General features: G+C 40.3%; 1 protein-coding gene across 2 annotated transcripts; it reads right to left on the bottom strand.

Moving 5' to 3' along the window:
- Nucleotides 1–241: 241 nt before the first annotated feature.
- LOC111875386 (eukaryotic peptide chain release factor GTP-binding subunit ERF3A) lies at nucleotides 242–27,480 on the bottom strand. Of its 2 annotated transcripts, none has more exons than XM_023871602.2 (10): nucleotides 26,771–27,480; nucleotides 26,183–26,455; nucleotides 13,672–13,818; nucleotides 11,778–11,923; nucleotides 9,756–10,057; nucleotides 7,899–8,073; nucleotides 6,862–7,035; nucleotides 6,433–6,522; nucleotides 4,712–4,880; nucleotides 242–1,733 (listed from the first exon to the last, which is right to left on the bottom strand). In XM_023871602.2, exons 1-10 carry the CDS (start codon nucleotides 26,979–26,981, stop codon nucleotides 1,690–1,692), a joined length of 1,731 nt encoding a protein of 576 aa, XP_023727370.1. In that variant the 5' UTR covers nucleotides 26,982–27,480; the 3' UTR covers nucleotides 242–1,689. The 2 variants fall into 2 exon arrangements, with proteins under 2 accessions (XP_023727370.1, XP_023727373.1); XM_023871605.2 differs by having other exon boundaries at nucleotides 26,183–26,440.
- Between the last annotated feature and the right edge of the window lie 286 nt (nucleotides 27,481–27,766).

The following is a 27,766-nucleotide window of genomic DNA, read 5'->3' as shown; positions in this document are numbered from 1 at the left end:
CCTTCTTGTGAACTGGTACAATAATGGACTTCAGGTTACCAAGCTATCACAATCTGGAAATTTTCAGTAATTTGTAAACAAGGAATTACTCATAATGGGATTGGAAAGATATGCAAGCTTTATTCAGATTTATATATAGTTTCATATGATAACTGGAAGGATTAGGTATGATGGACAGAGTGAAAACAAAATGTGGTTTCAGGTTTTACAAAGAGAGAGATGCATTACAGAAGCCACATGATACTTTTTATCTTCCTTTATTGTAATGTGAAAATCTCTTGTAATCAAGAAAACACCACACATGGGCATCTCCTGAAGCGGCTTATAAAAAGGCAAAGAGAAACCATGTACCAGCATCTCGTGGACAATGGACATACTTCCTGACCATTGGCAGTTTTCAAAATAATATCATATACCAATCAAAATACAATTCTATATTCAGATCTAAACTCAAAAAACTGTATTTAAAACAATGTATTATGGTATGTTTGGATCCTCTGCAAGTTTTCAAGTAGGAGTACAAATTCACAATAGTCGTTATTTACATTAACTGAAAACAATGGTATGTCTTTGCTTATATAAAATTATCCCCTAACCTTTAAAGTTAACATATTTATAAACAACAATATCCCAGTAGTATAGACATTACCAAAAAGAGAACTCACTTCATTGAGGCACATCTCTGCCGAAGCCTCGTTAACGTGTGCATCAGTACACTGAAAGCTGTCAATTACATCGCGAAGAGGGAGGGTGTGGGATAGAGGACAACCATTTCAATTTGTAGCAAAGCAACCAATCCAAAGGTGCACACAATTCTTAAATTTCATTTCCTTTGGCAAAGTCTCTACCAGTAAAACAAATGAAAACATCTCTTCCCCACAATTTGTCATAAAAGTTACCTGATAATATTTGCAATCTTCGTTACACACTATTTTTCCACATTTTGCTTTCAGAAGAGTATCAACTTATAAGAGTCATCTGTGTCATGAAGAGCGATTAAATGTTGCAACCAAAGAGTTGTAATATACTTTAGCTGGAGGGCATGTGCGCTGGAACAGTTAGAATTGTCCTGATAACTGCCTACTGCCTTCAGGGCTAATTTCATTGACTCCTCCTCCACGAGAAACAACAGATCATTATAGGGTTGGTAGCACTGCCACAAACTTGGACACATCACTCATGCCTACAGTTGCAATTGATGACCATCCAATACTGTACATCTGGGGATGGTTTCTACCATAACGCACTATGTAAATACATTCATCCCCATGTCTCAGCAAGGTTTTTATCAAACCTTATTTAATAAACTACATTAGTAGTGACTGGCTATTGCAATTGTATAAACAAGGTGACATCTCATTTGGTACAAGTTTGGGTGACATAGCTTTGAGCGTTCAGTGGAAGGTTAGCCCTGATATAGATCATTCTTGCACTTTCTCACCAGTTATCCCATTATATACAGGCATACACACTCATGCACCCTTCACATCTCCTTAGACACACCTCCAGCTGTGAATGGAAAGCACCTGACATATTCTCCAATCAAGCATTATATGGATGGTATATTTGGATGTTGTTTGTTCTATACCATTCTTCTCCAGATGCTCTGCCACTTATAGTAGTAGGTTCTGATGGAAAACTGTCTTCTTTCTCATTTTAATTTATCGGCCAAATGAAAAGCAACAAATTTTACTCGATAACTTTCAACACCTTACCTATAGCGATTGTTTTACCTGCAAGCAGAAAAAGAAAAGAGAATATAGCCAGGTGCTGCAGAACACAATGCGAACATAAACAGGTAATTGGTTCCCACTGCTTTTTCTCATACCTCTGGTCCACTGTTTCCTTCTGCATATAATGTAGAGAACATAATAATCTTTAATTTATTATAATTTCCCATTCTGGTGCTGTTCAATTATCAAAAAATTAAATGTTAGAAACAGCTGAATACAATAATCATGATTTAACAAAATACAAGGGTCATCCAGAAAGTAAGGACTGCCAACACACGTGCACTACTTGCTGACTTAGCCTGGGGCTTTTTTTTTCCCTTCCTCCCTACAGTCCAGACCTAGCTCCAAGTGATTTTCACTTGTTCACACACCTGAAGCAGTTTTTGGGTGGCACACGCATGCATAGAAATGAAAAAGTGACAGTTAAAAACCGGTTCAATGGACTGGTGGCAGTTTTCTACAATGTAGGCATATAGAAACTCATCGCACGACATGACAAGTACCTGAACCTTCATGGGGATTATGTAGAAAAACGATTTAAGGTCTGTAGTAATGACATAAAGTAAAATTTTAATTTTATTCATTTTTTTAAACAGTAAACAGTCTTTACTTTCTGAATGACCTGCATGGTGGTATTGGAAAGTTCCTGGACTGTTATTGTTGTAACTGCCTTGGTGAAAGACAATGAGAGGGGATGCCAAGGTCACACTTCCAAAAGCCCACTGCATCAGTCTGCCATGTGACACCACACTGTGAACACGCATTGTTTTTACACGAGTGCTTTCTGACTTTGTGTTTCATTTTGTCTGAGATGGATGACAAAACTGAGCGATGTGTCTGCATCAAGTTTTGCTACTGAAAACCCCTGACATGCTTCATGAGGCTTTTGGAGAACATTCTTTAAGCTGGACGGTGGTTTTTGAATGGCATTTATGTTTCAAGGCCAGTTGAGTGTCAGTTAAAGATGACGAGTATTCTGGGCGACCAAGCAACAGCAAAACGAAAGAAAGTGTTGAAAAAAATTTGAGATGTCATTCATGAAGACCGTTGCCGAACAATCCATGAGCTTGCAGATGCCATTGGGATCAGTGATGGAGTTTGTCAGGAGATCTTAACAGCAAATTTGAACATACACCACACTGCTCCCTCATCAAGACAACATGCCCATACACGTCTCTGTAAACCACAGAGTTTGTGACTAACAACAACATGCTTATAATTCCCCATCCTCCCTACTAACCGGACTAAGCTCCCTGTGATTTTGCTTTGTTTCCCACATTGAAAATTAAACAGAAGGGAACATTTTGGAACAGTGTCTAACATCCATAGGGTATTTATTGCAAGCTTTACTTGACAGCATTAAGGACAATGATTTCCACTGTGCTTTTGAAGCATGGAAAAAAACAATGGGATCATTGTATCCATTCCCAAGGAGATGGCAGCCAAAATTGAGTCAGTTAAGTCAGCGTTTCTTCTTTGACCAAGTCCGTGAACTTTCTGATACACCTTATATGTAGATATACAATGTGAACCCCTTGGGGATTCACACAAATTGAACAGTTGTATGTGACTCCTGTACTGTCAGGTTGCAGGGATCTGGATTTTTAGTGGATCCCACAAAATGCCATTTGGTGACTGAACAGATATTGAATGAAATCTGTGCTAGTTTTAAACACTCTTCTCCAAAAACCCATAAACATCTCGCACAAGAGACAGGGTTTTAAGTTTACTTTACTTCCAGAAATGGATTTCAATGTACGAATGTAAACATTTCACAGAGGTGCTAGGAGCACTTGCAAAACAACTGCATTTCCAGCACCTGCAGTAATCTGGGTAAGTTCTATTAGCAATCTGTTATGCCACAAAAATGATAGCTGACCATACACCCACAGGCACCTCAGTACTTACAAAAGGATTTTTGGGTGCCCATTAGGATTTTTTCACTGTTGCAAACCACTTCTTAAAAATGGTATTATCAGGCACAAAGTTTTTATTTAAAGTTAAGTGTGAGTCTTGGTAATATTAGTTGTATTTTATGTCAGTGTTACCTTACTGTTGTGACCCAGAATATGCTAAAAACAGAAACATACAATTTCAACAGTGAATGGGAGAAAAAGTTTTGTTTTGCCTGCGGTAAGGGAAAGTCTGTGAGTTTGTTGCACCACACTACAGTTTCAGAAAACAAAACAGCATAATGTCAAGAGACATTTTAAAACAAACCACAAAGATTCTGACTTACTTCCCTCTCAATTCTGATACAAGGAAAAGAAAGTGTGTGTGACCTAACAAGTGAACTCTCACTTCTACAGTCTGTTTACTAGGCCTGTTGAACAATTAATTAAAGGTAAAAAGGTAAAGCTATCCCAGTAACGGGCCATGGAGGCCCATAGGGTTGTCAGATGTCAGGGTTCCCACATTTTCTACAAATAATCGGCTGACAGATGGCAGTGTATTTGTCAGCCTTATGCACTGGACATCCTTTACCGCCAGGAATATTCCTGGTACTTATTTATGTTAGAGGCTGATTCGACCTAAGGACCACAGAGCAGCTGGAAGGATCACGTCAACTGAAAAATCCAATGACCTCATAGAGAATCGAACCTGTGACCTTCCAGTTTGTAGCACAGTGCCTCAACCATGCTACTGCGTGCCATAAGTGCATGTTAATCTCTTACATATTCAGCCATGTTCTTTCAAAACAAAAGAAAATTTCTGAGGCCTGAGGACTAGTCATCCAGATCTTCTGCCTGATTAGCTCAACAGTTCATGGAAAGATGTATGATAATCAGACCATACTTTAGATTTCATATCATGTCTGTTATTATTTTCAGCTTTCAGTTCTTAGACCAAGCCCTGTACCTAATTTATGAAATGATCCTGACACAGAGTCAAGAGAGACAGTTCAAGTTTGTAAAATCTATACAGTATTAGAAAATACAATATTCAGAAACATATTTCTTCACAAAGTAGTGAATTACCTTCATCTCTAAGTGTGAATCTTCCCATCTGTGGAAATAATTTAAACTGTTCCATACAGATCACGCCCGCACATTCCACCCTCATGATCGCAACTTGGTCTTGTTTTACAAAACGAGGTCGTGTCTTCGATTTGTCACCAGTCTTCTTATCTACCAGGCAGATTAAGGCCTGAAACATTCATCAGCACAAGTTAGTTCCAACATTCACCTCAATACATATCATTCACCATGAAGTTAGAATGAGCTCTTGATTATCAGTGGTAAGAGAAGGGAGAAGCAGTGTGAATAATACAAAAATCTGGAAATGCTCACTGTATATACTGCATTCAACCCTGGCAATCAATTGTTTATGACTTACTAGCAACACTACTAGACACTAAACAGTGAGACAAGTATCTTTCCACGAGAGAGAGAGAGAGAAAAGCAGACATTTACATTGCTAGTAGTATGACGCAAAAAGGAATACAATAATATAGTAGAAAGCTGCAACAGGGGAAAAATTACTGCACATTACTCATACAGATGTAACAGGCAGCTCTTACATCATTACAGGAAGCTATAATTAGTAGGGGGCTCTAAATCTGCAAAATAATCAGGAGTCCACTGTGCCATTACAGTAAGGCGAAAACACCCTGAATACAGTCTGTTTACAAACATTAGCTTCTGTGGTGTATCCCATGCCTTTACTGTATGATTTATGAACTATGATACATGATTGTGCAGTGTAATGGAAAAGAAGGGCTCTTTTAGGCATTACTGAGGTGGACAGTCTTGAAATATGTTTATAATTATGTGTAATCTTTGCAGTTACTCAGTATCTTTAGTCACAGCAGTAGGCTATCTAAATACACACGTGGGGTTAAAGTAAAAAACAGTTGCCCCTGTGCTTAAATAATTAAACACCATGCCACAAAGATGATGGGGAGTGAATGTATAGGCCCACATTTTCTTGACCTCGGCACTAGTTGGGGGTGAGTATGGGTTAAAGTACAGTTCAAAATTTCATGAAGACAGCAACTTACAGAATAAATTGTAAGCATATTGAGTAAACGAGCACACGGAGGTGTAGGTGGCTGAAGCACTATGATACAAGCTGGAAGGTCATGGGTTCAATTCCAGATGAGGTCACTGGATTTTTCAATTGACCTAATCCGTCTAGCTGCACTATGGTCCTTGGGTTGACTCTGCCTCTAAGAGAAATGAGTACCACAAATATTCCTGGGGGCTAAAGGGCAGCTGGCTTGTAAGGCTGACAACCTCACTGCTGTCTGTGAGCCGACTGTCTAGAAAACGTGGGAGCCTCAACCTCTCACAACCCTATGGGCCTCCATGGCCTGTTTTACCTTTACATTGGGTGGATCATTCACTGTACTGATTAGGCCTCTGAATCACCAACTGAGAAATTGGGTTTGATTCTCAACAGGGGCAGAGATTTCTCTTCTCTCCATAGTCTCCAGACTAATTCAGGGGCCAACTTAGCTCTCTATCCAGCACGTAGTAGGGCCTCTATTCCCAAGGACAAAGTGGCTGTGTTACGGACATGTCTGATAACTCCCATCTACTGCCAACGTTAAGAATGCATGGAGCCAAATCTTGACTACCATGCAACTTCATGGCATGGTGTATAATTAAGTACAGGAACAGCTCTACCTTTTTACTTTTACCTAAGATCTGATATGTAGATATGAAATAGAGAGTGTAAAAGAAAATTCAGTACTTACTTTGACCGTCACTTCTTCAGCTGCACAATGGATATGCATCACAGCTGAATATCCGGCACATATTATACTCTTATGTTCCAGAATCACAACCTGATGAAGCAAATATATACTGTAAGGACAATTCCCAATCCAAAGACAAAGAAAAGAAAACATAAAATAAAATCATTCACACAGAAAAATGGAAATTATGTAGATACACACTGTGGACAAGAAAGAATTGTGATCAAACTATACATAATGGTAGTTCAAAATTCTGAATTTAATGTTTTGATGATAAATGATAAAATTTTTTCTAGGCAATTAAAATGATTCAAAAAGTTAATGTCACATATACTGTTTGTCCCCACAAGAAAGAGAGGGAAAAACAGACACACATGAGAGATGTATAAAACACAGGTAACGCTAAGAGAAGAAAATAACTTTTCTTACCTGAGCATCGAATACTCGGCCAGTCTTAATAGGATTAGCATTATCGCATAGCACAAAACCTGGTGAAACATCATCATCTTCGATTCCTTTTAGCTTGATCTTTACGTTTTCACCAGGTCCTACCGCTGTGACCTCTTCATCATCTGACCACATCTGATCTACAAGCACCACGGTCTAAACAAACAAACGACACATTCAAACTTCCACATGACTTGCTGACTTACCTGTTTCATCATGTAGTCTGTGATTTATTTTACAACACTGCTATTATCTATATACAGTATTGAATTGCTGGATGACTAACGAATCAGAAAGGGCCTGGAAGCAGCCATGACCTAATTCAGGTACTATTCTGGCATTTGCTTAGAGGGACTAAGGAAAACCATGAAAAACCTCAGTCAGGATAACTGGTGTCCCAGTTGAGTTTTCAACCAACAACCTATGGGACATAAATTTAGGGTGTTGCCACTAGACCAATGAGTTTGGTATATTTCATCACTTCACTTAATGGCGACTTACAGAATGTTCTGATGTTGTGAATGCTCACATTCTCCACCTCCCGTATAAATGTCATGACAGTTACTTAATCCCCAGAGTGCCTAGTTAATCTTGAGACTTTCCAACTGCTTGTTAGACAAGAGCGTAGTAATGCATAAACATTCAAAATAAATTCTGGTAAATTGTTTATGTTAAATACAGTGAGAGTTCTTTACTCTCTTTAAAAATTATTCAATAAATTCACTAAAACTAAAGTGAAAATAAATAACTTTTTCTCTACTTTAACCTTTATAAAAAGTATGTTCAAAATGTCTTTGTGGGTATGTTATATCTTGAGTAAGCAACCTCACTAAAGAAAGTCCTGCATGATCAACAGGATCTTTGGTATGGTCATTCTGGTTGCCATCCTCAGTTCAAAATAAGAATCCAGTAACTTTCTAGAGATGGCATTATGATCTGCATCTATATCTGATCATGACACACCCTCAAAGCTGTTTTAAACACACTTTAACAGGTGCACACAATATGATACCACTCACCCTATTAGGCATAAGAAGTAATGATTGGCCTTTCTTGGCTTCACCAGCCTCTACCTTCCCCATGACTACCATTCCCATGTCTTTGTATTTATCCACTACAGGCATTACAAATGGACCTCCCATCTTGCGGTTCAGTGATGGAAGTTTATCAATGAAGGGAATAAACGCATCGCCTCTGAAAAAAATTATTAAGACTCAGACACTTCTAATTCCAAAAACCACAATGGATAGCTGCCAAATACAAGATCAAAGCCTCGGTATAGTCTGGTAAATTGTTACCGAGATTTTTGATGAATATACTGCCTCCATCTTCAGGGTACCTCAAATATGTTGTGGTAATGAACCTGTCTACTGAACCACAAGGTGTCACAATCCCAGAAGCCAATCTTCACAGTTTCTACCATGAGAACCTCAAACCTCACACATCTCAGAGACAAGTTTCAAGATAACAATATTCTGGGAAGTGATGCTGTATAGTCTGGTAGATGAGTATGCAATTATCAGACCACAAGACATCACATCCCGTTAGACCGTAATCTTGACTCCGATGTGAGAACTTCAAACCTCAAAGACAAATTTGCTGACAGTATATTATTCATTCAGAAATATTACGAGAACAAGATGTTATAAAAGACACTCTGACTTTTGAGACAGCAAGAATGGCTTTTTTAATGAGGCCTGTATTCAATCAAATAGCACTTCACATGGGAATATAGGAGGTACCTGGGAGGTTTCTCTCAGAACTTTGGGTTTAGATGATAATCTACCTACAACTACCATGCGTGTCAAGCTAAACCTAATAACACATTATCATAACCTCACACTGCCTTGAAACTAAACTTCAGTAGACTAGGAGTAAAGAATTTAGAGTTCTCTGTTTCTTTTTCTTATACTTCTTGCTGTGAACTAATAATGATTGACTCACAAAGATAACTTTTCAGACAAAGGCATTTATAATATGCCACACAAAACGGTTTCCATAAGTTTTGGCACAGCTCAAAGGGCAATGTTACACAGTTCAGGTGCATAATGGCCAGCTTTTCACTGTAGCAACCGAAGCTCTGTATTGGGGCAATGTGAAATTTGTGGTGGATAAAATGGCAATGGGGCAGGATTTCTCTCTAAGTACTCAGTTTCTCCTACAAATTCTCATTCTGTCAATGCTCCAGTTCTCTCACTTATCAACTGTACATGGTCCATTTACAGCCGAGGTACCAAAGAACTCAGATCACCCCACACTATAAGAATAACATCTTGAGGGGCTATGCTACAAGCTGGGAGGGCACAGATTCAAGTCCCGATGAGGTCATTGGCTTTTTTTCAATTGACATAATCCTTCCAGCTGCACTATGGCCCTGGGGTTGACTCAGCCTTTAACAGAAATGAGTACCAGGAATTAATTGAATAATTTTCCTGGGGAGTAAAGTGCAACCGGCACGTAAGGCTGACAACCTTACCGCCATCTTTGGACCAATTGTCTAGATAATGTGGGACCCTCAACGTCTCACAACCCTATGGGCCCTCTCGGCCTGGTACAGGGATAGCTTTACTTTCTTCTTATTCTTTTTTTTTTAACTAAAAGGAATAGTTGAGGAGTACCATCCTAGCAAGTGGCATCGAATGATATATGGAGAAGACTCTAATCATATGGAATTTGAGGTACCCCCAATGGCAACTTGCCACATGCTTCTGCCAGCATCTTGACTGGATTACTCTTACACCTTAAGATAAAGGCAATATTTCTCTGAACTGTCGGGCTCCCTCTCAGCTACATAGCAGTACAAATCAGTATACCACATTCTTTAATCTACAGTCAGTTCCACAAAAACACTGCTTTAAAAAAGAGTGGACACTTACTGATACCATGGGCACAACTTCTCATCGAGAGGATCCTTCAGACCGAGGCCTGTGAGTCCTGAACAAGGCATGAAGGTGAGGTCCTTCTGAGGGTTGAAGCCCAGCTTGCGAAGATAGGGCATGATCTTGTCTCGACACTCGTTATAGCGTGCTTCTGACCACTCTACTGTCGGGTCATCCATCTTGTTTACTAGCACCACAAGATGCTTCACACCTGCTGTTTTAGCTAACATGGCGTGTTCTCGTGTCTGGCCACCTCTGTCAAATCCTGTTTCAAATTCACCCTTCCGTGCTGAAATCACCTGCAAAATGCAGCAACTGCATACTTCAACAAGGGTACACAATTTAACTATTCAGAATGTAAATGTATGCATTAAATTATCATGTAAGAACATAAACATACTGACAAAGCAGAAACCATCATTATTGAGACTACCATTTTATGCATGTTACATTGAATGCAACAATACAGATGTCATTTAAAAAATAAAGTCTACATATAGTCTACAAATAGCTACACTTTGTCACACAGATCAGTGTCAAGACCACCAAAATGGGAACACATATGGGCAAGCCAAAGCTAAAATTGAAGGGTTCTATCTTCTGGAATACCTTGCTATGTAGTCTGTTGACTTTCAAAGACTACACAGTGTTATATCACAGCAGATACAACTCTTCATAACCACTGCTGTAAGAACCTCAAATCCTAAAGGTAAAAGTGTCCCTCTGCTTAATTAGGCATTATGTCATGATGACATATATCTGAGAGAGGTACAGCCACATACATTCTTAGCCTTAGCACTAAACAGATGTGAATGGTCAGCTTCATGCTTCAGCCAGTTTGTCACTGCAGGAAGAACCTCTGGTACTCATTTCATATGAGGCTAAGAGTACCCCAGAGCTTGTCTGTACACTGTGGGGAAGAGAAAATTCTTTTGCCACTGCTGGGAACCAAACCCTGTTTCCTCAGTTATCTAGTCCATAGCCTAGTCACTATGATGACTCAGCTATTCCAATTATGTCTGAAAACAAAGATGAAAAGAAACCAAAAATTGTAGCAAATTAATAAGTGGGAATAAAAAGCCACTTTTATAGAAATTGTCTTCAAACAGAGTGGCTCCATGTAATGGCAACAACAAATGCATGCCAAAAACAAAACAAAAAATGTAAACAATGCTTATGTGTAGGTAGTTCCCCTTTTGCAAAATAAACATGGTCTCAATTTATATTCATGTCCTACACATGATGACAACACACTAATTAAACCTTTAAAGAGAAAATTTCTTCCAAATAATATATACAAATTCAATTTCTGCATCACAGACACATTATGTCTCTGCTACAAAGACCAACCGGTTGAAGCTGTTTAGAACCATATGAAACACTCAAATACACTCTATAGGCAGAATGTAGAGTTTTAGTGTATAGTGAGCACTTGGCTTGAAAGGGTTAACCAAACAACTGTACCAAAAAATAAACCAACCTAACAGGAGCCAGATCACAATGTCAGTCAAGAAAGTCTCTGTGTCTAATGGAACCTGACAATGTTCACAGCAGTCAATTACTGTAAAAAATTCTGAACTACATGATCCCACAGTACTAGCTTCTGGTATATGATGCTGTGTAGCATGGTAGAAGTTTACTGGCATTTTGGAGGAAGATACTGCTTCCATCTTCAGGGTAAAAAACGAAGTGAAGCAAGGAACAGGAAGAATCTAGCACAGTGATTTTATCGGTAGCATATTCCTTCAAAATTGTGGTGAGTTCCTGCCAGACTACAGCATCACATCGCATCACAGCTGCTGCCATGAGAGCTACAAATCCATCGCAGGTGAATTCAGGTTACATCTTCACACCCTCCTTCAACATCTATCTTAGTACTGCCCTCGCACCGACACCTTGGTCTCCAGAGTAGTACTTCCACGTCGGGAGTTTTTACTATAATATCGTATGAATTCCTTGCCTTGTATATGCTACATGCCTTGCCTAGCATATTAGTCTAGTATGAAGAAATGGTCTCACCAATACAGCCAGATCTGCTTGCGCTGCCCCACCTATCATATTGGGTACGAAGCTCTTATGTCCTGGAGCATCCAATATGGTGAAATGCTTTCTCTCTGTCTCAAAGTATGCTCTGCCAACTTCCACAGTTTTACCTTTCTCCCGTTCTGAAATATTAAATCATTACTTGCACACAACAGAAATGAAATATACTACCAATAGGACTTACTACACTAATTTCTCAGCTGCAGTGAGTCATTTTTTACACATTTACTAATTACTGATAAAAATGTACATCAAAGATTGTTATATCCATGTGATACATGAGGCATGTTCAGTTTGTTATGGGATAATTTTATATGATCTATGTGAATATTTAAAAATAGGGCATAACACTCTAAGAAGACCTGTATTTGGAAGACTGGAGTCTAGGCCTTGCTTTCAGATCTCCAGTGGGCCCACTACAAGCTGTGTAGCAAGGCAAACACTTGTAAGATGCACCTCAGGGTGAACTGGACTGAACTCTACACTCTGTATGTCACGAGAAGGGCTGTCATCACACCGGTCAGGGCTTTATGCAGTGTGTTCATACATGTGATATGGGAGTCGGTGTCTCGAATTGACACTATTACAAACCGTATAACCATCATTTTAATAAGGTTTCAACTACTCTACAACTGAATGACATCTGGCTTCAGGAATGTGCTGCATAGGATGTTGGTTTTCCAAAGTTCTGGCAAACACTGCAGTTGCCATCTTCAGGATTAATGACTTGGGGGGGGGGCAGCTCTTGTTATAGAACTTGCAGCCATTGATGAGTTGGAGGTGAAGCCATGAGAGGATGAAACAGACATAAAGGCTGCTATCCAAGTGGAATCAATCACATGGTTCATGAATATAGTTCCTCCAAAGTATAATCAAGTTTTACCAACGTGACATGACATAACACAACACCTAGAAAACTGTATGCTAAATTGGGTCTGTGGTGCCCGTTCATTCACGGAGATTGAGTACTCTCTAAAATTTCAGGACATATTTTCAAGGCACAATAAAGTATGCAGATAGCACAATTTACAATATAGAAAATCTGGCTTTTCACTCTAAGGTCACTGGCACACTAACCGAATTGTGTAGTCAAGTCAAATTGAGTCTGACTCACTATAAAGCTACAAAGACCTTCTTGGCTTCAACTGACCCAACTCATGGTGTGTGACAGGTGTACTGGAATCAAATGCCAAACAAAATGATCTGCCTTTGCAGCATCTCAAGTTGACTGGTTCAACTCAACTATGCTCAATTCAGTTGATCTGCCATAAACCTCATGGACAAAAACCTCTGTGATTTTAGTCTCCAAGTGAACTATACCAACCGAATGACTGCTGTTTGCTGGCGAAGTTTAGTGTCAACTTTTGCGGATAGAGGGTGCCGCGTGGTCAGGGCAACGAATCCTCACGGCCATTAATTTCAGCTTTCTAGACCGGAAACCTCATGGACAACGTAGATTAAAGATGTTTGAGACAAAGGTGGTGAAGAAAATATTGGACCAAAGAGGAACGAAGTAATAGGAGGCTGGAGAAAACTGCATAAGAAGAAGCTTCATCAAGCATTAAGATGATTAAATATTGGAGGATGAAATGTTACATGATACAGCACTTGGAAGACAGATGCTCAAGTGCAGAGACAACTTGGGAGATATAAATGTAGATGGAGAATATTACTAAAAATTGATCTTAAATAATGTTGATACGATTCAACTGCCTCAGGATTGGATTGCAGTGGTGATTATGTGAATATGATAATGAACATCTGAATTCCATAAAAGGTGGTAATTTCTTGATCAGCTGAATGGCTGTAAGTTCTCAGTTTCATCAGAGAGACAGGAGGATAGTAATGTGACAATCGGCATATGTCTCACCTTCCTGGTTAGTATCCAATGCCCACGATAAGTACCACGTCTCTCTGCTCTTCTCTTTCGCTTCTCTCTCATATTTCTCTAGTGTTCGTTTATCTACCATTCCTGTAAGGTTCATGATTTGGCCACCGATAGTTGACTTTCCTGCATCTGTACAGACAAATTACACAAAATCAATTGAAACCATAAAGGGCATTTATACAAGATAGATGTACAGTAGTATCCCTTACATTTAAGCATCATGCCAAGAAGGTGTATGAAGACATGGAGGTAAAGCTTCACACATTCTATCTTTCAGTACTAGATGGTGGCCAGCAGCTATGTCCAGTCTGTCTGATTCCTGGCGAAAGGCCCCAGATACCCAGAGGATACAATGTTGAGGGTTGCAGATCCTCTTAAGAGGCCCTCCTACCCACAGCATAGGAGGCCAAATGGTTTACAGATAATTAAGAACTCCTAATACCCACAGAATGGAAAGCCAAGTGGGTCACAGGTGCTGTGAAGAGATATTTGTATCCACATGGCAGGGGGCTAAGTGAGCCACAGATACACTGAAGATATCTTGGTATCTACAGGGCAAGAAGCCAAGTAAATCACAGGTGCTGTGAAGAGATCCTTGTATCCACAGGACAGGAAGCAAGTGAGCCACAGATACAGTGAAGAGTTCTTGGTATCCACAGGACAGAAGGCCAAGTGGGTTGGAGACCTGGCGAAGTGCTCTTGGTAGCCAAAAGACAGGATGCTCAGTGGGTTGTTCATCCTCTTTGGACATAATGGTGGAAGAGAAAAGTCCTTGCCAAAGCATAGAGTGCAGTGACCAAACCACAATATGAATCTTCATCACTGTGAACATCATAACTCTTACACAGTAAACCCCTGTCCAACAAAATTTGAATATACATACATATATACACTGTTTGGCAAACATGCTCTAGTCCTGTATACACCAGCACAAGCTCTAGCATGTGCATCTCTTCCTCATGCATCACCCTTTCATTATGTTTTTATGTCACATACAGTATAGTTAGTGCCTCGTAACTTCAGCCGCGCAGAAAGATAAACACTGTTGTGGAGCACACTTGCTGTGGTGACGTTCAGAGCTACTCCCCGAGCGTAAAACATTAGCTATTACTGCCCTGGCATCACCATGAATTGTTCCATTCTATTGTCAGTGTGCCATGATAGTGAAACAAACACCACGTAATACAATCGCTATGACCAGTATCAACTAACAAGCAACACAACATTCTATACACCTGACCACACTCCAAGACACTACATTCCAAACTGGTAGTATCCATGCTGACGTAAGCTGATAAGACTGCTCCCCCAGCTCCGCGAGAGATGGTATGACCCCTCTACCATGGCTAGAGTTCCGAGGAACTAACAGTAGACAGGGCCTGTTCATTTGCGTAGAACATTTTTATGTTACTGGCACACTTTACACGACTAAATTCACATACCCCCTTTAACCCATACGGTAAGAAGATTGTGTGCCACACGGATTTGCCTAACACGTTCTCAAGGAACCTAACCCCTGCAGCAGATGACGGTTTACTGTATCATATTAGAGAATCATGGAAGATAAATATTGTACTCTATCTTGCTATGACCTCCAATTTATAAAACATGGAGCTATTTCATACAGGAAGATTTATGCAGTTAAGGTTTTACTATTTTATCACACACACAAAAGCCTGGAACAAACAATGGATGTGAATTAGTGAGAATAATAACAGACCACAGCATTCTAGAAAAGAGAAATACTGGTTAAACATTGCAAAAAGAGACTTCCACAAAACAATTTACTTTATTATACTTTTAGCAGGGTTTAAAGTTGTGCCAACCTTAAAAAAGATTGTAACTGTAAAAGTCTGGACTGTGTATATAACTGAAATGGATGAGTGAATGCCTCAGTCAATGATGTACCACATGCTTTAACATTAAGACACTCTGAATTTTGCCCACACAATGTATTTACATGTTTTGTGTGATTCTCACAATAAACAACATTAATGCTGTGTAGTACATTTGAAAGTCAGCCAAAGTTTTGGATAAACATATCACCTCTATCTTCAGGGTCAAATAAGCCAAGCAAAATATCAGCACGAAAGCAGGTATCTTGCTTGGCTCATTTGACCCTTTAGGCGTTATATTCCTCCGAAATGTCAGTTGACTTTCAATGGCCTACATAGCGTTATATCAGAAGATTGTGTTTTTCATGACCAGCGCTGTGAGAATCTCAACTCATACTAATCTAACATTAATTGTCTTTGTAATGGGGATGCAGTGTACTTTCTGCAAGGTAGACTCTAGATCTGGGCATCATTTTATAAGGCATGAACTGGCATGTGGGATCTTGGTGAAAGCTGTCAAAGGGGCCATCACAAACCAGATGAATGGAGATCACTATGAATACTGGATGTCCACACTGGGATAAAGACTTGTAAATTGATTCCTTTAGGAGCCCTTCATTAACAGAACTAGGTATCACTGCTAAGAGGCACCTTACAGGACACTGCAGCCTCAAATGATACTGTGGTGTGCAAACCTGCTGCTAGGCAATGACCATGAAAAAAGCAACTATACAACAGCTGTTGCTAGGCAATGACTCAGTAGCAATCACATGAGAACCCCAGCAGACATGAATACAACAAATACACAGCAATGGAGGAATGGTGTTTTCTGTGTGGTCAGTGCTGAGATGTTATAAGCAGGACAAGTTAGCAGCTGGAGTGAGTGGTTAGTTGCTGAGTAAGTTTGATAACCACTGGCATTCAGTTGTGAGCTGCTGCTGTGGGAAGGCGGTACGTGAGGCCAGGAAGAGTTCAAGAACCCAGAGGAAGGGGAATGTCTGCCATTGGAAGCTGCTACCAAGCAACGGGTAGTGAAGAATGTAAGAGAGTGAGAAGACTTAGTGCATCCTACAGTGATTTGTGAAGTGTTTAGACCAGTGGGAGCATAAGACCTGGGTTGTAAGAGTTCAGTAAATCTGATTACCAATCCAGACCCTTCCCACAGTCACTAAAATCGTGACAAATTGGTGTCAGAAGTGGGATCACACTGGATTAACTGGATCAGATTTAAGATTGCATTGGATATTTGTATGGCCACACAACAAAAATTGAGCAAATGATGGAATGACTGTTGGTGAAGATGGATTCCTTTCAAGAAGAAATTAAAACCACCCAAGCCAAGTTAGAGGCCAATCAGGAGAAGACAGAACCCAGTCGAGAAACGAAAAGAAAAATGGGTGCTTTCATCTCCTGGATGGATATCAGCACAGCCAGGACAGAGTCCACTCAAGATGAAATGGAAGCTAAGATGAACATATGCCAAGAGAAGATGGAGACTGCAATACAATCCATACAGTGTGAGTTAGAAGAGACAATCAAACATCGCATGGAAGCTGTCCTGATGCGTGTCGACAAAAAGATGCAGGGCCTCTGCAAGGAACTGACTGAAATGACTGACAAAACACAAGTGGGCTCACAGGCCATAATGACATCTCTCAATACATGGACAAAGAGCCACTTAGAAACCATAACAAACACAAGGAAGCACCTTCACAAAGTGCTAGACCTCATGATCCAGGTCGAGACACAGATGATGAAGAACCTAACAGATATCACTTGGCAAGGACTCAAGGCAAAGGTAGTAGAAGCTGAAGCCTGGGTCGAGCATGGGTCTTGCCAAAGAACAGGAACTGGCGCAGACCCCTAAATTTGACGAACTGACCTCATGGGCTGTGTTCCAACCACAGTTCAAGTTCATGACGGAACACAACGGCTGGACACTCGGCAACAAAGCCGTATATCTGACAGCCACCTTGAATAAGTCTGTTGCACACATATTCTACACAGTGACCCCACTGGGACAAAGTATGAAGAGTTTGCTGCGGTGCTTGAGAATCACTATGGACCACCACCTCGCAGAAACATTCCATACTCAGCTGGGAAGGATCCAGCATGCCAGGGAATCTGCAGATATTTGCTGCTGCAATAGACCACTTGGCCCTACCTTGCCTGTGTTGACTCAATCAAACATCACATCAGTAGGGAAGTGGCCTGTGCAATTGCTGACAGGGTAACAGGAAGAGACCTAAGACAACAGGTACTGTTGGAGGGCAAGAGAACACTTAAGTGAGGACCTCCATCACACTCTCAAGCTGAAGATAGTGGATGTGGTGGCTGTTGCCCTTTGGGCTCCAGCAGTTGAGTGTAGGAATCTTCTGGGTGGGCTGTCGCCACCCTACCACACCAAGAGACCATCAGCTACCAACATGCTGGACCGGTGGGGACGCAGACCACATCCTGGGTAACTACCCTACAGCAGGGAGGCAGAAACAACGACTGAAACTGGAAGCAAGAAGATATACCTTCAACAGTCACATGGGAACCTGTGAGGTCAGAAGGGCGAATAAGAAGAAATAGAGAGGCGGACAGAAGGGATGGCCAACTGTTGTGAAAAAAAAGGGTGATGGCAGAAAAGGGGGTCACCAGCATACACATGAATACTGTGCAATACTGTCTGTATGGATGTGCCCCTCACTAGTGCGTGAACGGTTGTCCATCATGGGTTGGTGCCTGATGAATATGAAAATTCTACAAAAAAAAAAAATGGGTCCCTTCTAACCCCCAAAATAAAATGATGATCTTTCAAAAACAGATACAATAATTTTCATGAAATTTCAGTAATTCATTGAGGCCATTACCTTAAATAAAATGGGCAGTATCTTTGAAAAAATAATGATACATGCACCAGGGGCCAAAATGGTTATGTAATCTGAGCATGTCTTCGCTTGCATACTCAGCGAGCAACAACAGTGTGCTGTACAACAACTGATTTCATGTTCTACATAATGCAGTCAAGGTCAACTGTACATGAGTATGTGTGATGACTCTTCGCTGATTTTTCTTAATTTTGTATATTCTGAAAGTGAAACACAATGGCTTCAAAATATGGAAGAAGAGGGGAGAGCAAAATATTGGTGTACACATTTTATCTGAAATATCATTTGACTTAATGTAGCCTATATTCAACAATTAAAACACAAAGGCATATTTATTATGGTGGGCAATGAACACATTCTAACTACTGGTACAAATACTAAGTTTGAAGCTCTTCAGTCAAGGTTTCAGCAATTGGAAACTTGGACAAACATGCCACAGTTTCTACCTGCACTTTCTATGTTAAATATCACTCATGGAGTCACAAAACAGAAAGGATTAATAAAGATTTCTTACTTAACCTCTGATTTAAAACAGTGTTGCTAAATAAGCTAAGAAAAAGACTAAAACGGAAGCACAGGTTCATTCTTATTCTCTCTTGGTTTGGACTCCTCACATAAGAACTTTCATCATTAGAAGAATCTTTAATATTAGAAGTGTGAAACTGACATATAATTAGTTTAGACAGATGATGTGAAGCAAGTCCGCTACTTGCAGTGCATGTGCACTAGAAGTGGACTGTGTCTTTATTCCCTATGAACAGGCTGAATGCCGATCACAATGAATGCATGGTCAAAGGCATGAACTGTCTTCACCTGCTCAAACACTGGGATCTTGGGTTCTAATCTCACTCAAGGCATGGATGTCTGTTTATTCCGTGTTTGTGTTGTCCTGTGCAGGCAGTGGCCTTGCCACAGGCTGCTCCCCTGTCCAAGGAGTTCTACTGACTGTCTTAGGATTAAGAAACTGAAGCAAAGCAAAATGTTTCACAGATGCCCTATGCTCCAAAGTGGGAGCAACAGGAAAAAGAGAGAGAGAAAGAGGCAGGCTGAATAAGATATATGATCCTGCCTCACACAAATTTTACAAGCAGGAAGTTTAAAGTAGTTTTTAAAGCAGGGCTCATTAATGCGGCGGGATCCATGTTTTAAGACGATTTCTGCACAATATCTACACTGCTGGACAGGAGCCTAACCTGATTTCACCTTACGCAACAATTATTAAAAGGGCATCTATCATATTAGACAGGGGCTGGGTGTACTACCTTCTGGCATGCAACACCAGGTAGTCAAGCAGCCATTTACTGACTTTTCTCTGAAACTTCGGTGAACCTGTACTGGACTACATGGTGTCACATTTCAGAAGATAGTACACTTCAAATTATATAGAGGTTGCCAATGGATTTTCCACGACAATGATGACAAATGCTGACAGAGGCACTTCTGCTAACAGATCCACCTACTAGCAAAATCTGTATTATCTGCAACCACTGCACATCACACTATCACCTCACACAGCACTGCTGCAGTTCTAATGTATAGTGACAAGGCAGAATAGACATGAGAAAACAAATGGAAATATATTACCGTATTTACGCATGTATAGGCCATGTGCGTATAGGCCGCAGCACAATTTTCAGACAGAAATTATAGAAAAAATAATTTTCTTGGAATATTATTTCAGGAGTAGAACACCCTGTATTACTAATTATAAATATAATTTTTTTTAAATGAAGTGTGATTTCGAATATTTCGAATATAAGCCGCACCCCAGTTTTCCTCTTGAATTTTTGGCAAAAAATGTGCAGCCTATACATGTGTAAATACGGTACTTTCAATTCTTGTCCCCTTTCTCCTCATTCTATTTAACTGGTCATACTTTCATGCTCATTAAGCCTAGATCATCAACATTTATCTAAGAACTGGTCTTTCCAACTCTTTCTGCTTATTTCTCCAGTGATCTTATAATACAGAACAAGATTTGGCTACTGAAGCAAATATTTGGTGCTAAGAGGGAGGAAAATGCACAACAAGGAGCTTCATAACTTGTACTCCTAGTAGTTACAATGATCAGATCAAAGAGGATGAGAGGGTCAGGATTTTCAGCATGCATGGGGGAATACATACAATGTTTTGGTATGAAAAACTGAAACAAAGAGGTCACTAGAAAGACCTACGATGCAAGGGTGTGGACTGGATTCGTCTGGCTTGGGGCAAGACCAGTGGCAAGCTTTCTGTAACAAACCTTTAGGTTACACAAAATCCTAAGAATTCCTTCGGAAGCTGAGTAACTAACAGCTCCTCAAGAAGGACTTGGCTCCATGCAGTTAGTTATAAAATACATTGCTACAACATAAACCTGATACTTTGACATGATATGACTTTAAACGCTCAAGCTATTAACCCAAGTATGTCCTCGCCAGGCTGAGGTTTGCTGATGTTTTATGTACAGCTGCAGTGTCAGCAAGTAGGGGTTTGAATGTCAGCTTGAATGGTTAAACAGTTATACCTGTCAGTCCAGCACTATTTATCAGAGTGTGACAAAATCAGCAGGCTTGTTGCCTTGAATAACCAATGTAGCACACATACAAAGGATAGACCAGGCAGTCATTCTTGGATCATTATCACACAATGCCACCCACGTCACAGTGACTCAAATTGTCCATTCCCATGTCTGTATTTCTCGCAGTAGAAGTGTTTTACTGGAACTTAATTATGTCATCTGGTAGATGTTTACAATTAATTTAGGACAGGACTACTCTGATATAAAACTGGGCCCTCCAGGGCAGGTTTGGCACTGGGCTGGTAACCCAATCTTACACAAACAGACATACTCATATTCTTCAAAAGAAGATGCTGAACTGAATAAAGTGATGACAAGGCAAATGGGTCAACAATGGAAATATCATGCGCAATGAATGGAAGACAGGTGGATTCTGTAGAAAATTCTGACACACAGCCTAAGAAGAAAACAAAACACAGGATGCTAACAGTTACAATGGAGAGATCAGCATACTCTTCAAGATGACTGAACAGACCACATATGCCTAATCCGTGAAGACGAAAATGATTATGGTAGATATTTTTGTTTCAGAGGAACCTGCCACATCTACATTTACAGAAGACCATGAAGCTGGAGGCAGCAGGTTCCTCCAAAGCACTGGTTCACCTTTAACAGACTACAATCTTCACATCTCACATAGAACTAAATTACAATTCATTAATGTCACTTTCAGCATAGAAATTTGAATAAGTAGTAGGAAATAGTCAGGTGGAAAGACCCTGGTGGCAGAAGAAATACACAAGATATATAAATCGATCCACTGGATCCTTGTAAAACAAGGAAAATAGGATAGAATATAGAAGTATGTACCTGTTTCTTGTGGGGTACTTTACAACAAAGTAAACAGCTAGATTATACAGCACGCTGTTCAATGATAGGATACTGGATAAATTGGAAAGATTCTGAAGGATCCAGTTATGGTTTAATCAAGATACTATCCCACAACTTACTTGGAGGAACTTGGTAAAACCATGAAGTATTCAATCATGATAACTGGTTTTCTGGCTGAGATTCAAACTAGCACCCTTGGGATATGGGTCTCAGACTGTTACTGCTACACAAACCCATTCAGCATAATGTACCTGTTATAGCATGCAGAGAGATATTACTGGGTTGTGGCACAGTGAACAACTTATCACCATATCAATGACTGCACATGCAACAGAGGAACACATCACATCTACAGTGACATTATGCAACAAGAAGAGAGCTGCGGGAAGCGGTGCTGCCACGTGGTCCAGCACCAGATGGAGACTGCTGCTGCAATGGAACATGTAATACCACACCAGCCACATCAACAGAGGAATGGTGTTTTCTGTGGGGTCCGCTCTGAAGCTATATCACTCAACCGACTGAGGTGAGTTCAGTCAGTGGAGCGGAATGGAGCTACAGTTAGTGGGGTTGAGTTGAGTTAAGTGTCTTGAGACAGAAGTCAGAAGAGGAGGAGTTAGTTGTGAGACAGCTGCCAGCCTGTAAGGGCATGAACACCAAAGCTGAGGAAGCTATGGCATTGGAGGCCATTACCAGGCAACAAATGGTGAAGATACAGCAAGCTGAGAAGACTTAGTCTGCATTGTAGTGATTTGTAGTGTGCGTGAATTAGTGACAGCACTATAGTTACTTGTAGTTATAATATATAAGTGTTCAATAAATCCAATTACAAATCCAGACCCCATATACAAGGTGGTTCAAATATGACTGGGACTAACTTTTTTTTTTTAAAAACCATAATTGCCGAACACTTACTTGCACATGCCAGTCTTCAACATACTCCCCTCTGGAGTCAACACATTCTTTCCAACATTCTGGAAGCATCCTGATGCCCTTTTCAAAAAAGGCTTGTGGTTGGTGGCGTATCCACTCCCGAACAGTCTGGATGACGGCATCGTTGTCCACAAACCGCATGCCTTGCAAGTCTGATTTGAGCCTTCCGAACAAGCAGCAATCACTCAGGGGCAAATCAGAACTGTACGGCAGATGTGTTAGAAGGTTCATTTCAATTTATGGAGGACTTCCATTGTTCTTTTGGCTGTATGGGGGCGTGCATTGTCTTGAAGGAAGGCTACCCGCTTTCCACCTCTCTTCCGCTTGGATTGGATCTTTTCCTTCACGTCTGTTGCCAGGAGGTACGAGTAATAAGCTGACTGGCACCTTGCATGCGCACCATTTTCTTCACATCTGTCAAAGTGTGTGGTACCCACCGTGCATTCACCTTGCAACAGTGCAAGTGGTATTTCACGATGTCTTCTACACTACCAACACTGATTGACAGCATTGCTCCAAGTTCCTTGATAGTGATGTGCCTATTCTCACAAATAAGCGTGTCTGCATGACCAATGTTTGGCTTGGTGATGGATGTTTGCGGCCGATGATCATGCGGTTCATTCTCCATGCACTCTCTGCCCTCTCTGAAGCACTTACATCACTCAAACACACGGGTCCATGAGAGACACTCTTCCCCATACTGTTGTTGGAGTCTGTGGTGAATTTCAGCGGATGGGACTTTTCTCCGAGGAATCTGATCACAATGCGTTGTTCCACGCTCCGTGATACCTTCTGTTCGCTCATCACTCTAACAGTTCCCAGACAGGACTGAACAGGTTCTAACCTGAACAGGAGGGAGGGTGGAGGTTGTGGCTTCACTCTCTCGAGGTCACACAGCTGCTGCGCAGTGTGGCTTGTTTACACACAAATCAGTCCCGGTCATACTTGAACCACCTTGTATAATCACTCGAATCACGTGACACTATCATTGTATAATCACTCCAATGACATGACACTATCATAAAATGATGGTGCTATTCAGACATTTTTGTCTGCAGCAGGTTAATGATCCTGGCTAACCTGTAATGCTTGCAGTATAAGGATGAGTCTAAGCAGGTGCTTACAAATGGCACATCTTTTAAAAAATGTGTGACAATGACCAATAACACCGTAACATTTATTGTTCTCTGGAACAGTTACTGTCTCACTGCAAACAGCCATTTACAATTCTGTCACGTCAGTTCTTTCCTGTCCACTACCATTTCACTATACGCCACCACTGCCTTCTTCCTGCAGCTTACACTGAACAAGCTTGCAAGTCCCAGCACTTTCGACTTCGTGTCTGGCTCCATATATGACCACTCTACACCACTACTCAGCATGGAAAGAGACTATGAATGAACCCAAGACTGTCCTCTCCTAGTCCTGCAACCATGGTTCCATGCCCAGTCCTTCTAAAATTGCCTTACACATTTGTGAGTGAAAAGTCTAGAGAGAAGGGAGGGAAAAGTTTCAATGCGTATAGAAAGAGAGGCATGCACAAGAGCAATGGACCACCTAGGGCTATTCTCTATAAAGGTCCTGGTTCAACGTTGTCACAGTTCATGTTGAATTGTGGAGAACAAAGTGAGTGAAATGGTGAACCTCACTCAGATTCTCACAGCAGTGATTATGAAGAGTGCTATGTTCTGGGATGTGATGACATATTTTCTTGTAGAGGTTCACTGATGTTTCAGGGGAATATAATGCCTCCATCATCCAGGTCAAAGAGTAAGTCACACAAGTAATCGGCTGGAAGCTTGCTGTCTGTTTCTTGCTGGGTACATAGTTGGTGTGAGTACATTCTTCTAAAAAAGTCAAACTTTTACTGGAGTACAGAATGTGACATCTCAGATGACAGCACTATTCAAAGTAACTAACACTATTCAATTCAGTAAGACTGTCGTTGCTGCTGACAACTGATACAATTCACATTTCTAAAACATGTTTGCCCTCAGTCCAGCCTTCAATATCTGATCTCATCATTTCCTGCCTTAGGAAAAGAACAAATTGCCCTTAACACAGAACACGTAGATAGCGGTTCCCAAGTTCAGATTATGATGCCAACATTTTGATTCCCTACATAATATGTAAAATACAGAACCTAATTTTAAATTTTAACTGAAGCACACCTTACATTCTCACCAAAATCAATATATACTTATTCTTCTCCAGCTACAAGAACACAAGTTTTAACATCTGTAAGTTGGAGTGGCATAGATACAGTTTGCAAGACTAATAATGACACATTTTTTGGATTTGATGATCAAATTTATGGACCTTTACACACCAGGTTATAACAGTTCACAAATTACTATCTGACGCACTGTCATCTTCTTCCTACGGGACACTCCACTGGGACTATTATGACTTTGAACTGAACTCCTTTGTATGCAGCTGTATTCCTTGCACTCCTTTGTACTCCTACAATTCTTCTGACTGTGACCTCTCTGAACGTCTTGGCACGGACACCACGGAAAACTCTGTCTTCTGTTGTCAAGAATACGTGTTTATTGGTCCCTTACGTAGCAATGGTTGTCCTTCCATTGTTGACAGCATAACCTCAGGAATGTGTTTACCAATCTGCTGCCTAGCAATGGCCATGTGTGTCACACCATATGAAATCACACACACACACACAAACACACACACACACACTAGTGCACTAGTAAAAACAACACCACACGCTGTGGAGTAAACACGCAAACCAGGGGCATATGGCAATCATAACTGAAAAGTAGACTACGAACATGAGGGGCAAGCGGCCGAAACAAAACACCCTGGACATACATTTATGAGCAATGGACGACACCCCATGTGAGGTGAAATAAAATGCACCAAAATAACGTGTGTATAATAGAAACTTTAATGGATTTTATCTTGTTTTACTTTGAAAAGAGAACTACAGCGTGTGATTTTAACATGGACTAACACAGTTTAATAACATATTTGTAACATATCAAGACACCTGAAGATGGTCATTTGGGGCCGAAAAATGTAGTGTCAAAGTGTATAATGTTAAATTAAAATTAAGTAGTGAATAAACAAGTGTTGCAATATTGACGCATGATAAATACATGGACATTAAGTTAAACAATTGCAACAGGATGCTAAAATACAGAATTAAGATGGATCTTAGAGAGATAGGATATGGTGATGTGAACTAGACTGATCTAGCTCCGGATAGGGACCAGTGGACGGCTCTTGTTAATACAGTAATGAAACTTTGGGTTCCATAAAATATTGGGAAATTCTTGAGTATCTGTGCAACTGGCAGCCTCTGAAGAGCTCAGCTCCATCAATTTGGTTACTTAGTTGTGGAAGTTTAAAGCATTAATTGACTATTATCTAATTACTGACTTTGCTTGACAATCATAAACTTGGGGAAGAATACAGAACAAAACCAGCACTCAACTTACCAACATGTCCAATAAAGACGACATTGACATGTTCTTTCTTACTCTTGGTTTCTTCAGGTCTGTTGACAAGTCGTTTCTTGGGCTTGATAACTTCTTCTGCTTCCTCATCTTCATCTTCCTCGCCTTCTGGTTCATTTTCAGGTGTCAAAAGAGGGTCATTATCTCCATCAGCTGCTTCCTCCCAGCTGTCTGCAGGAGGCGGAGGCGCCCCATCCCCTGGAGGTTCCTCTACTTCAATCCCTCGACAGGATGCCTCATCTGCAACCGTTCCACCTTCAATGAACACACATAATACAACAAAAATTTAATCAGTCAAACATCATACCTATGACTGTCAACTGGGAGTTTAACTGTAAAATATTACAAGAAATTATTAAGTGAAAATTAAATTATATTACTACAAGTACACTATCATTGAAGTGTTTGATACAGGCTCATAAACTTCATAATCAGACTGCTATCTGCAGACTGTCGGAAGTATGTCACTCCATTCTAACCTACATTCTCATTTGCTTTATGATTATCGTATTCTCTGATTTGGGCATGATGCTAAACAAGGTTAAAAGAGTGTAACAAACAAGTTCATACCGTTTGTAACCGGAACCTCTCCATCGGTTGACTCTGGAGAATCTGTTTTCGGGAGGGGTTCAGCTTGTCTTGGTAGGAATGAAGGCACAAATTCGGCTGCGTTCACGTTCAACGTGGAAAATTTCCCAGACATATCGGGGGATTCGCTATGGTCGCCCGAACCACTATCGGCTTGTTGTTCCCAGGAGTCGGGAGCTCCGTTGTTAGCCATTTTATATTATTGTTAATATTGTCCAAAAGTAGATAACACAAAAAGCCTTCCACAATTCCTTTCTCTTAAATATCCGCGTGTGTTCTCCTCCTTCACCGGAAGGTAATGGCAGAAAACGATCTGGTCCAAGTTTATGTTGGTATAATAATTATAAATTATGGCAAGGTGAGGGATTGCACAGAGTATAAATAAATAAATTAAGTAATAACACTTCACATCCAGCGCTAATTATGAGTAATATAATGTTATAATAATTAATTTGATTTCGCCTCACTTCACCGCTACCGCTGTTATGAGGAGTCGAAGAAGATTGAAATGTAAACTTATAAGTAGTAAAAATGTAAGACTGAAATTAGAGTTATCTATTTTAACACTATTTAATAAAGGAAACAAAATTAGTTAGCAGAATTTTTTATGTTGCAACTCACTGAATTAGTATTATATGCGACTAGAATAGTTATACCCATTGAAACGTTATTCGTCCCGCCTCTCCGCCAATCAAGAAATGAGGCAATCGAAGTTATAATAGGAATTTTCCACAGCCCTTTAGATGCACCACATTTTCGTTTTTAAAGAGAATGACAGAAACGAAATGAAAGAGTTACATTAAACAAAACATCCACTAAGAAGTTTAATGTAACTACAAATTTTACACATATTTATGTAATAAAAGCTTGAAACGATTTTCACAGTATTTTAAGCTTTATTATTCCATGACCATAAAAAAGTTTGTTGGCTGTACTGCAAAGCTGATTTAGTTCCAGTTCCGCTCGCCTGAAATTTAC

Source organism: Cryptotermes secundus, unplaced genomic scaffold, assembly GCF_002891405.2.
Source record: "Cryptotermes secundus unplaced genomic scaffold, Csec_1.0 scaffold15, whole genome shotgun sequence".
NCBI classification, from domain to species: Eukaryota; Metazoa; Arthropoda; class Insecta; order Blattodea; family Kalotermitidae; genus Cryptotermes; species Cryptotermes secundus.
This window is presented reverse-complemented; position numbering and strand designations above follow the sequence as displayed.